Source organism: Antechinus flavipes, chromosome 3 (genome assembly GCF_016432865.1).
Source record: "Antechinus flavipes isolate AdamAnt ecotype Samford, QLD, Australia chromosome 3, AdamAnt_v2, whole genome shotgun sequence".
Taxonomy (NCBI): Eukaryota; Metazoa; Chordata; class Mammalia; order Dasyuromorphia; family Dasyuridae; genus Antechinus; species Antechinus flavipes.
This window is the reverse complement of record NC_067400.1, coordinates 453494649-453507769: the sequence shown is the minus strand read 5'-3', so window position 1 is coordinate 453507769 and position 13121 is coordinate 453494649. Positions and strand designations below refer to the sequence as shown.

At 36.7% G+C, this 13121-nt stretch overlaps 1 protein-coding gene across 1 annotated transcript in view; it reads left to right on the top strand.

Annotated features, from left to right (window-relative positions):
* The window catches only part of MEDAG (mesenteric estrogen dependent adipogenesis), a 32113-nt gene extending 20828 nt beyond the window's left edge, over positions 1–11285 (top strand). Inside the window, exons 3-5 of the mRNA XM_051986507.1 lie at positions 4071–4183; positions 5916–6201; positions 7979–11285. Of these exons, the coding sequence (XP_051842467.1) occupies positions 4071–4183; positions 5916–6201; positions 7979–8112 (533 nt within the window). The 3' untranslated portion in view covers positions 8113–11285. The remainder of the gene's footprint in view (positions 1–4070; positions 4184–5915; positions 6202–7978) is intronic.
* Positions 11286–13121: the final 1836 nt, after the last annotated feature.

The window sequence follows — 13121 nt, the reverse complement described above, 5'->3', positions numbered from 1 at the left end:
AGAAACTGAGACAAACAGGGTTAAGTGCTTTCCTCAAGGTCACACAGCTGTTAAGTATCTAGGGACACAGGTACTCTCTCCATTTCATTACCTCAATCTCTAAGGTTAATTGACTTGCCCCCATTCAGTCAACTGATAAGAACCAGAATCCAAACTCAGAGCCTTTGGCCTTAAACCTAGCACTTCCCATAGCTTCCTTGTTCAAAATTCCAAGGTAAGCTGTTTCAAGACCTTATATTTGCTTTCAGATGGCCATTTTACATTTGGTGCAAGGTGTAAAGGGATGATCGACTTCTAAATAAAACCCATCAAAGATTCATTCTCATTGAGATTCTTGAAACTCTCTCTCTTTCATAATTCAACACTCCAATACCTTCTTCTAGAGAGACATCAGAGGCAGAGAACAGAGCACACTATAAAGAGCAATTTCTGTTAGCAGAGCTTAGTTGCTGAGGCTGTTTGGCTTGATGACCAGAGAGCCAGATATTTCTATAGAGCTATAATTCACAGATATATCAAGTCCACCTCCTGCCTAACTCACTCAGGAGGAAACTAAAGAACAAATAAGAGGCCTTTGCTACTTTAGCATCAGCACTGAAAGTACAGGCAGAGATACATAGGACCTGTCAAAAATGCAGAGCTGTGTGAAATCTTGTTAGAGGAGATTTTGAAATCAGGGTATTGAATGAGCTTGCTGGTCTTTTTTTAGGGGTTGCTAGAGAAAATTAATGCACTGTGTGAAACCACTTAATGGCTGACACATCTTTGTGTCCACCTGGACAGCTTAGCTGAGTGGTCAAGGCAAAAAAGACAGATGCTGCAGCGTGGGAGAGTAAGAGGTCTTGGGCTATTAGTCATTCAAACTTATTAGCTATTCGTCATTCAAACTGGAAAACTTAAAGTGTTTCAAATGGGTAGTTCTGACCCAAGAATTCTGGTCCCAAACAGAAACAGCTAGCTTTTGGGATCTCTAAGGATAAATATGCTATATGAACCAGATGATATGGGAGTATTTTTTTCCTCTTTAAGATATACTCTAATTTTCATTTCTTAAAAAATTCTGATGATTTGAATTTGAAGTTGGAGTTAACATTTTCATTCAAGGAAAAGGGAAGCCTAAGGGTTTGAGGGATAGACTAATGTAGAGCTTTGGACACTTAACTAATTCTGTGACTACTTGGGATTTAACTTTATTATCCAGGTGAGAGATTAGGAAAAAGAAGACTCCCCCCCTTACCCCCAAGAAACAAGAAGACTATAAATTTAAGATTTTCCTAAATTCCTGACTTTTATACCTTAATGTCTCAGTAATATATAGTAAGCTCCTTGAGGACAGGGACTTTTTTTTTCCCTTTGTACTCTTAATATTTAATATCTGGTACATAGTAGATACTTAATAAAAGAATGGAATAGAGACTAGATTCAGTCTTTGCTTCATTATGTCACTTCCTAAGTATAAGATTCAGATACAAATTCTCAATTAAAGTTTCTAAGTTTTTAAAACAGTGATTCCTAAATCTCATTTTTTTCTTTTTTAAATTTTAAACTTAAATATAAAATGAGAAGAGAAATACAAAAACATTGCCATGTATCTGCTATCAGTTTCTATTTTATGGTTAAATTTATCCCATTCTATTCTAACTAAGGTATAATTACTTTTTGTGTATTTTCCTTCTATTTTTTCCTCACTAACCTCCTCACCCCATTCCTATTCCTCCTCATCCCTCTGCTTTATTTCTACTCACTACCTTACCTTCCTATTTTTTAATCTATTTATTTTTTCAAGAATTCAAGAATTACTTCTTCAAGAATCTTCAAGACCCTATCCCCTTGCACTCTTATTTCTTTCTGAGTTTAGCAGACTTTTGTACCCTTCTAAATTTGTATGTTGTTCCCTCAGCATAGTAGCTTCTAGATCTTATGTAATCCTTTTTGTAGCTCCATAATAATTAATTTGTTTCTTTTTCACTTTTGTTTCCAGTATTTTTTTCTTAACCTGGGAGTTTTGAAATTTGCCTATGATATTCTTATAAGTTTTTCTCTTGGGATCTCTTTCAGGGGGTGATTGATGGAGTTTTTCAATTTCTGTTTTGCCTTTTTGTTCTGGAACTTCAGCGCAGTTTTCCTTGATAATTTCTTTAAAAAATGTATCAAAATTCTTTTTTTAATCATAATTTTTAGATAGTTCAGCTCTTCTTATATTATTTCTCCTTGATCTTTTTTCCAAATCCATTGTTTTTCTGATGGTTCATATTTTCTTTTACTTTTTCATTCATTTGATTTTGTTTAATTATTTTTGGTGTTCTAGAACATCATTAGCCCCATGCTAGTTTTCAACAAATTATTTTCTTCCTTAAGTTTTTGATTATTTCAAATTGGTTAGCTTTCTTTTCATAATGTTCTTTTTTCCCTTCTAATTTTTTTTGATCTTTTACTTGATTTTTAAAGTCCTTTTAAAGTTTCTTAAGAATTCTTTTTGTGCTTCGGACCATTTGACATTTCTCATTGAAAAAGAAGTGGCTCTTTTTTTTTTTTTTTTTTTTTTAAGCTTGATGATCTTTCTCTGACCATGAACCCAGATCTTCTCTATCACCATAATAATTATTTTTGGTTGGGTTCTTTCTGCTTTGCTTGCTCATTTATTTACTTTTTTAAATTTTATTTTTAGCAGTTGTAAATGTGATCAAGTTCCAGTTTCAAGGTATAAGGATGATGCCCTAAAACCCAAGCCCTGAGATCTGTCCCCAGGACTTCAACTTGGATTCTCCTCTAAATTTGTAATTCATGGCTAGGACTCTTGAGTCATGCTATCCCACAGCTGCTTTTGTTGTTTGCAATATTTTCTCCTTAACCTGGCAGCTTTGAAATTTGGCTATGATACTCCTGTAAGTTTTCCTCCTGGCATCTCTTTCAGGTGATGATCAATGAATTTTTTTTCCCTATTTTAGCTTTGTCCTCTTGTTCTAGAAGTTCAGGGCAGTTTTTTCTGGATAATTTCTTGTGATCCTATATGAAGATTTTTTTTATCATATTTTTCAGATAGTATGAGTCCTTTGCTTACTCATTTTTATTTATTATTTTCTTTTCTTTTCCTCAGCTATTAGTTTAATCAGGTTGTAGTCCCAACATATGAGGAATTATTTCCCAAGCCTTAGATTTAGTTTTATCTGAGGTCTGTCCAAGGCTTAACTTTGGGATCTCCTAATCCATGTCTAGGGTTCTTGAGTCATGATAGCCTATAAATGCTCTTGTTCTCTGCAATCCCTCTGGTGGTTGTAAAGTATAGCTGTCCTCTCTGCACTGGAACTGAAACCAGGGACTCAGCTTTCCCCCAGGTGCCCACAGTCAGCAGGGTCCCTGTCCCTCTGCCACTGCATCCCAGCAGGTTTATGCGGGCTCCTCTTTCCTCACAGCAGCAGTTCAGCCTGGATCAGATCTGTCAGCACAGCAGTGTTTCACATCTCTTGAGAGTGGAAGTTCCTTCAAACTTCTCTCACTGGATCAGACCACCACACTATCAGTGAGATGAAAGTTCTTAAGGCTGAGGTTGGCTCCCAAGTCCAGCTGTCCCCAGGGCTTATTGTTTGTTGGTTTCTCTGAGCTGGCCTTGAGGTATTTCCACTTCATTCGACTTAACCTCCACACTGGAGATCAGGTCTTTCCTGGGGTCTCCTTATGTAATTTTAGGAGAACAACTTCTTTACCCTGACTTTTGTTTTTTACTGCTCTACATTCCCTCTGAAGTGATGTTCTATCTCTTTTTTTGTGGAGAAAATTTGGAGAGTCAGAAATTTTCTGACCTATTTTGCCATGTTCAGAATCTTTTTCTCCCAAATCTCATTTTATGCTTCCCCAGTTTGTCTCAAAAGGTGTTGTGAAATTCCAAGGGAATGTTAATTTTTTATTTAAAATACATTAATAATGTCATACAAAGTGGGGTGAGGACAAAAAGTATGCCATAAAACCATAGAACTACAAACACATTGTGAAGGATGGCTTGGTGGATTGTGAAGGAAGGTGCTTATGTAAAAGATGAAAAATGATCTCTAAACTGTACTTTCTACCTTTAGAAAAGACATATGCATTTCTTGTGAATACACGACACCCCAAGATCAGAAGACAGATTGAGCATGGGATGGATACAGTCATTTCCTCAGTGATTGGAGAAAGCTACCGACTTGAGGTAAATTTTGAACTGTCTGAATTTAATGCTACTAAGAATTAGAGATAGTTCAGTGATGCAGTGGATAGAGTCCAGGCCTGGAGTCAGGAGGAGCTGAATCTAGATTTGGCTTCAGACACTTACTAGCTGTGTGACCTTGTGCAACTTTGCCTCAGCTTCCTTATCTGTTTTCCTCAGTTTCTTCATTTGTAAAAATGAACTGGAAAAGTAAATAGCAAATCTTTTCAACATCTTTGCCAAGAAAACCCCAAATGGGATCACAAAGAGTTGGAAACGACTAATTGATAAAGCATCAAGAATTAGAGAAACAACAAAGGGATGGTTATTAGGAGACTGGATCTTGTCCTAGGGCCTTAACTTATTATAAGATCTTGGTTAAGTAATTTTTCACTATATCTGTTTGGCCACATAAGATTGGGGGTGATAAGTCCCTTCTACTCAATACAAACCTTATGAGCTTAAATAAGATGTGGACATGTTAAGTGGCACTTCTTAGAAGAAAGGTGATATGACTTAAAGAAATACAACAACAACAGGTTTTTTTACAAGGCTGAATAGAAGGAAGATGGGATATTAATATTTGCCCCTATGAAAAACAAAAAGAAATTCTAATGACTGTATAGTAAACTTAGTTTTTAGGACAGTGACACAATCAAAAAAGTGAAAACACATTCTTAGGGATATGCTTCCCTCCAACAAAATGCAGTTGGCTCTTTTAAGATATACTTGATTGTGATAACAAAGAGCAAGGAATAACCAGAACAGTAGTATCCCCCAATTTAATAATCATGTCCTCAGATCTTGAATATATTATGGGAACTGGTACATCCATGGAACTTTATCATCTACTAAGCACTTTCTACAACTGGTCTCATTTGGTTTTCATAATACTACCATTGTGAAGTAAACAGGATAGGTACTGTTATTATACTTTTACAAATGTGGAAATGGAGGCTGAGAAAGACTAAGTGACATCAAAGGAGTGGGGAAAAGGTACTTTAATAATATTAATAGTTAGCATTAACAGTAGGCTTTACATATGTATTTTCTCTGATTCTCATGACAACTCCATGAGGTGGTTGTGAATTTTTTTTTATAGATGAGGAAATGAGGTCCACAGAGGTTGAAGGATTTGTTGGTTTAAAATTTTTTTTTTAGGTAGAAAGTAATTATCATCCTCAAGGTTAGATGGCAAAATTGAGGCACAGGAAAATTAGTCCTGAGCTCAGGACTTTCTGACTTGGAATATAGCTCGATAATACCTAGAAAGCTATATATTTGACCCCATTTTAAAAAAAAATTACAAATCTAATGCTCTTTCTTCTACATCATAGACCTTAATATGAATTCTTTTGGGCACTGATAAGTCGTAATAAAAATGGGACACAATAATAGGCTGAATAAACATGTTAAATCATATGATTGATGGTTCAGTTAGATGAGTCTAATTCTTTAGTCTTCTAATACTTAAATCATACTAGTTGCAAGATCTGGTAGGAAGGTTTTTAGCTTAATGCAAACATCCCCAAGCTGTAGTCTTTCAGATTCTTAAGAAACACATAAATAGGGTCATATACACAGACTGACATTTTAAACACCCCAAACTATAAGAGAAGCGATAACGTATTTTTATGTTGATGTTGTTTTACTGTCTTTTAAAAAACATCTTTATATGTTAACGTTTGTGTGATATTTATGGAGGTTAAAGAAATATCTTTCTCTTTTTTTATAGTTTAATTTTCAAGAAGTGGTCAAGAAGTTTTTTCCTCCAGGAAATGAAGTGGTTAATGGAGAAGACTTGAATTTTGTATATGAATTCAAAGCTGATGCCTTATTTGATTTCTTCTACTGGTTTGGCCTCAGCAATACCACAGTTAAGATTAATGGAAAAATCCTGAATTTGTCTAGCACTAGCCCAGAAAAGAAGGAAACGATAAAATTATTTCTGGAAAAAATGAGTGAACCTCTTATCAGAAGAAGCAGTTTCTCAGATCGGAAATTTAGTGTTACTTCTAGAGGTATGTTAATAATCTTAAGGCCTAATTTTATATTTTTTCTTTTGGGATCCTATAAATTACATAGAAATGGAATCATTAGTATAAGTAATGGGAACCAATTCACTGGGGAAAAAAGCAGTGCTTATTGGCTAGAGGGAAAAGCATAATATGGAAAACAAGAAGTAGAAAATGTTTGCTCTGAAATAGAAATATACTATCTTTCCTTTTTTCTTTGTAAAATGAAGACTCTGTATTCCATTTTTTTGTTTTGTCCTTTGTTTTGTTGGTCACAGTAGTAATTATCCTTTCCTCCTTAGGAAAGGTTGGGCTGTTCTGAGTCTTAACAGATTCTTCCCTGTTTTCCTGAAAATATATTATTGTGAGCAAATATCTAGGATAAGATAGGAGGTTGACTGGCTGATGGAGGAAACTCTTGTCTTCATGGCCACTCCAAAAATGGAACAATTCTGGAAGAGCTATTTCAGTCTACTCTGATCCAACAGCTATCATTTATGGACTCTATAACTATAACTGAAAAGGTAGAGAGAAAGTGAGCCAGCCTCACAGTCAGGAGGAAATAGATTCTAAGTCTTCTCTCTGATACTTACTGGCTGCGTGACACTGGGCAACTATCTTGAACTATAAAGGAGGAGAAGGAGAGAATAGGAATTTATGTAGCACCTACTATGTGCCAGACATTGTGCTAAGCACTGCAAATATCTCATTTGATCCTCATAATATTCTTGGGTGGTAGATGCTATTTTTTTTACAGTTGAGGAAACTGAGGCAGGTAGAAGTTAATAATAATCTGTTGTGCAGTCATTTTCAACTATTTTTGACCCTGGTTGGGATCTGAGGCTAGATTTGAACTTATGAAGATGAAACATCCTGATTCCAAGCCCAGTGCTTTATCCACTCACTGTATCATTCAGCTGCCCTCTAATAATAATAACAACAAAAATGATAACTAATGTTCATATAGTGCTTACTACTGGCCAGGCTCTGTATTTAGCACTTTATAATTATTTCATCCAGTCCTCACAACAATCCTGGGAATGAGGTGGTGTATGATGCCCATTTTATAGATGGGGAAAGTGAGGCAAATGGGGCATGAGTCAGGTCACATAGCTAATGAGTCCAAGGCTGGATTTGAACTCAGGTCTTCGAACCCCAAGCCCACCCTCTATTCATTGTGTCAGCTAGCTGTCTCAGTGCACTACAAGGTGAGGTAATGGTAGATCAGCATTGGTAGAGGGATTTTTTTTTGGAAGTTGCTTATACCAGTGAAGGATTTCTGGGCCCTTACCACAAAGAAGTCATTAAGAAGTAATTTGTTGCTTAAACAGGCACACAAGATCTTTTTATGAGGTCCCTCACTCAGTTTGAGGACTGTTTGAAATCAGGCAAAGTTCAGAGAGCATCACTGGGGATGAGTTTATTGCTCTGGGCTATGGCTCTGAATGATCCTCCCAATCCCAACTACCCTTCTCAAAAAGGTTTGTGCTTTCTGATCAACAGGCAAAACATGATGACAGAGTGTATCTAACCCATTCATTATAATTCCATCTCCAGCACTGGAAAACTCATCATAAGCACATGCTCTTTTGACCAGACATGTCATTTTTGTACACAAAGGACAGAAATTTTTTTTTTTATTATTTATCTCCTGGGTTTTTCAACACGTCTGGGTCCCTCTACTGTTGCTTCAAATTACTGTCACAGGAGAGGTTTTCTAAGACGTGTTTCTGTATCCTCAATTTCTGTACAATAAAACCATGCTTCCCTTGCTGTTTTTCAGGCTCTATAGATGATGTTTTTACCTGCAGTCTGTCACCTAGATCATCTTTGACGGATCCTCTTCTAGCAGAATTTCCAATTTCAGCAGTCTTGGAATCCGAAGAGAGACCCAACAAATTCATCCGATTTGTGTAAAATGGAGTTTTTCAAACTGAAAACCATGTGCCTAGACTTTGGAGTCACAGGCAGGGGTGGTGGGAAGAGAGGGCCTTCTCCCACTTTTTGTCCTCTTTTATTTCTTTAGGAGAAGTCAGTCCTTCTCCAACCACCTTCATTAAGACCCCCATAGAGGGACTTTTTTGTTTAATTTTCTATCAGATGTGATAACCCAGCAGCTCTGACAACTGAATCATTTTAGAGATGTGCTCACCAGGGCTGAGAACATTCTCCTTTAGGCCTGTGGGACAAGCTGTGCTTTTGGCAACCACAGCCTGCTTTCTCTATCTTGTGGCTGGACATTTTCTGATTTATTTTGTGGAAATCATCAGAACAAGAGGCATCCCGGCCATGCCAAACAAAAGAGCACTGGATTTACTTGGTGACTGGGAATATTCCTACCTTAATCCCAATTTAGCAGGTTTATGGTAACCACTATGGCAATTGGTACTCTGTTTTTATAAAGCTAGAAGTGGGTTAAATCCTTTCACACCAAAAGATAGGAGTTTAACTTCTTTGTCACTCATGTAAAATATCCAAGCTGATAAATCTTCTGGAGGATTAGTTAGTTTGATGGAGAAGGTAACTGTACCCCTGTTTGAAATGTGAATTCCTGGGATCTCCCCAAGTTCAAAGTGATCTGGGTAGTTCAGGAGGTAGGATAGTAGAAAAGAATGTTGGATCTGGAAACAGGAGACCTGGTTTCAAGTCATAGCTCTGCTTCTTACTACTTGTTTTGTGATATTCTCTGGATCTTATTTTCCTTGTCCGTAAAGTGAGGAGACTGGATTGGGTAGCCCCTAAGAATCTTCCAGTTCGAAATATATGATCTTGAAATCCTATGAAGCTGGGTGATTGATATCTGGTGCTGCATTATGAAAATAATGAATAATTTAATTTACTCCTTCATTCACAGCAGTGCATGTTTGTTATTTTCCTTCTTTGAAAGAGCTTGTGGCAATCAGAATACTAGAAACTGAATGGAAGAAGAGTTCTCTTTGTCACAATGCTTTTTAATGGCAAAAACAAACAAAAAACTCAAACCAAACCAAACAAAAGAATTGCATTTGAGATTTGAGTTAAGATCAATTCAATTCAATAAACATTTATTAAGTACCTCCTAAGTGTGCTGTACTATACAAAGCAGTATGGATACAGTTAATAAAAAGAAAGAATTCCTGCTCTCAAGGAGGTTACAATCTAAAGTGGGAAATAATAGACAAAAGAAGGTAGAAAAGGGTTGGGGCAGGACAGGGGACAACCAGCAGAAGCATCTTGTGCCTTGAAGTAGATACCAGGCAGGACAATGGATGTAAATTAGATTGAGTTGATTTTCAGGCCTATATAATGGAAGGCATTAGGATAACTTTGCTATTACCCCTCCAACACTCCAATCTGAGGAGAGAGAAGGATAAGGGAAGTGGTGTTAATTAAGGCTTGCATTAGCAGCATGGTGGTAAGATTAGAAGTGATGAGTTTATCCAGGGAGAGACTTGGAACCATGCCAGAGCAGAGGATACAATCATCTCAAAGGATAAAAAAAAAATCAATCATCAACAACTACATAGATATATTGTTATAGATGCTTGTGTTCAGGACATAATTGTGTTTCAAACTTTTTCTATAATCTATTGGCTTTCTTTTACCAATTTGGACACTCTGGATAACATTACTGATGGTTTCTTTTGTTGGTATACACTCAGCCAAGTGCAATTAAGTGATTTTCTTAGCATTTAATATGATAATTATTAAATTGGTTGCCCTCTTTCCCACTAGATTATTATTTAGCAGATATCCACTGAGTGCCTGCTATGGGCAAGGTACTGTGTTGTTGACAAGCGTACTTCTTCAGTGACTTGATGAAATACCATGTGCTTCTTTGTGCTTCCTAAACAGCTGGGGACCTTCTTGACTTGATGGGAAATTAAACAACCAGAAGAAACATTTTTCGGAATGGGATTAGCAGGTAGAAGCAAAACAAGACGTGGAACTCCATGGCAATGGGTCTTTAGGGGAAACTGAAAGAAAATGGTATATAATAACCAAAGGGGATAATTGCTCTTCACAGAATTCTAATAGAATTGTACTTTCATTTGTGTGCTGAAGTTTGAAGTCTTTAGTAATTAAGGAAAAAAAAAACAAGTTTCAATTTAATTCAAAAAGCTTTTTTAAAGAATATGCTTTAAAAAAAGAATATACTATGTACTAGGCATTGTTTTAGGCACTAAAGGAATACAAAGACAAAAATGAAATAATTCCTGTTCTCAAAGATCTTATGTTCTACTATATTGAACAAAACATAATCTAAAACATATGTATTCCTTACTTATAATTATATTTGTCCAGTTTTCCAATGATAATGACAGCTACCTTCAATAAAGGAACACCTTTTTTTTTTAAATCTGAAGAAAAACAGCAAAAAAAAAAAATCATAGATTTAAATGTTAGAAGATCTTTATGTTTAATCCCTTTATTTTACAGAGGAAGAGAAAAAAACCCCACGATGTACCACCTACTTTACAAATATTATTTCATTTTATTCTCACAAAATCTCTGGGAAATAAGTATTATTATTACCTTCATTTTACAGTTGAGCCTGGACCAGAGTCAGGAAGATTCATTTTTGCTGAGTTCTAATCTAGCGTCAGACACTTACTACTGGTGTGACTCTGGGCAAGTCACTTTACTCTATTTGCCTCAGTTTTTTCAACTGGGAACTGGAGAAGGAAATAGTGAATCATTCCAATATCTTTGAAAAGAAAAGCCCAAATAAGGTCACAAAGAGTTGGACACAACTGAAATGACTGAACAACAATAATAAAACAACAAGTCAACAGTGACCTAAGTGGCCTTTAATATCCAAGTAACCTAATTAATACTTTAGTCCAAAAATCTGTAATACATGTGACCTGATACAATGTATCATCAACCTTGCAGAATATATTCTAACCATTTTTGCCAAGACCTTTAGATGTTATAGCACTAGGCTTACAACTGAGTTTGGATGACCCACTTTTTCTCAATACGGACCATACTGTATTTAACTGTTACTGAATTCAGTGGCCAATTGTTCATTTTTGAATGTATATTGTATCTTGTGTACTAATGATTAAATAATGAAATAAAAATTCACATTCCTTTTTGATTCAGAACTTGATTCAGAACTAACCTTGCTACTCAAACAATGGGAGTACTTGAAACCAAAGCTCAAATATTTTCCTTTTCTTGTTCTCCTAAAGATAAAGAAAGCTCTTGAACACTTACTGAGTCAAATGAAAAGAAAACAACTTAAAAGCTCCAAAACATTCTATTTTAAAACTGCACTAAGACTTTTTGGAACTGATAGCTACTAATAAGTGGCAGAACCTGAATTTTCCATTGCTCTTAATTTCATGCTTTTACAGCTACCATGATACCTGTAACCAGGGGCTGTTCACAAGTGCTGCAATTTACTTGTGAACAGTCATGATGGAGCAGCTTCACCTGTAGCTCAGCTTCCTAACAGTCTGTGCTTCAATCAGACTACATGAATCTCTTTGGTCCTCAGCTTCTTCTTCTGAGAAATGGTGTAGTTTGATTTTTGGTGATAACTAAGGTTCTTTCTCACTCTCAATTGGTGTATATTTGAATGTTGCTTCCCTTTAGAGAATCATCTCTTACTTCATCACCCACTTCATTTAGGCAGCTTTGTGTGAATTACTTTTGACCATTCCCATAATTTAAATTCATTCTTAATGAATGAAGATTTGTCCTAGTGGGAAAAAAAATAGAAAAATCCTGGGTTCTGAGGATTTTTTCCTTCTCTTCCCTTCTCCCTTTCCCCTTCCCCTCCCTTCCCCTTCTCTCTCCTTTCCCTTTCTCTCTCCCTTTCCTTTCCCTTTCCCTTTCTTCTCCCTTCCCTCCCCCTCCCTCTCCTTTTCCTTCCCTTCCCTTCCTCTTCTTTCCCTTCCCCTTCTCTTCCCTCTCCTTTTCCTTCCCTCCCCCTCCCTCTTCCTTCTCTTCCCCCTCCCTCTCACTTCCCTCTCCCTTCTCTCCCTTCTCCCTTCCCTTCCCTCTCCCTCTCCCTTTCCTCTCCCTTCTCTTCCTTCTCCCTTCCCTTCCCTCCCCCTCCCTCTCCTTTTCCTTCCTTTTCCTCCCTCTTCCTTCCCTCTTCCTTCCCTTTCCTTTCCCTTTACTTTTCCTTCCCTCTCCTCTCTCCCTTCCCTTTCCCTTTCCTTTCCCTTTCCCTCCCTTCTTTTTTCTCTTCACTTTTCTCTTCCTTCTTGTCCCCTCTGGTAGAAGCATAATCCCTTTTCCCTCATCTAAGTCTTTGGGAAAGAAATGGAGGTGAGAGGGGAGGTAGCTTTAGGTTCACTCAGTTTAATTCAGTTTCTGCACACCAAAGTCCTATAAACGTCCAAGTCCCAGAACTACTTTGCTGGGCTAACAGCAATATCTTATTTGGGAATCCTGCTTCCAAAGTCAGCATAAAGTCGGACTCCCTAATTTAAAGACTCCACAATTTATATCCACTATGAAGGACGTTTCAAAAAGGAATTATAAAACAATTTTGATCAATGACAAAATTATAGCCTCACAAAGAAGCTGCTCAGAAAGGTCTAGTCTTTGGATAGATAAATTTTCATGTTTATTTTAAAAAATTAGAGTCAGAGCCATACAGTATTTGTACTCACAATAAGAAAACATTACAAGCCAATAAATGGCATGCCTTGACATTGGAAGGATCAAAAAATTAAGTCAATAAGCATTTATTAAGCACTTATTTGTCAGTTGTACAGAAGATACAAATAAAAGCAAAAAGAAAATCTTTGCCTTAAATGAGCTTACGTTTAATGGGGGAAGACAACACACAAAAGGGAGTTAAAGTGAGGATGAGAGTAGAAGGAAATAGCCATGCAGAAAGCATGGTGGTGGAGTCCAGAGAATGAAAGTTGGCTGGTCTGGCTTTTTCCTTAAAATGGAGGTTGTGGAAGAATTCTAACTAATGG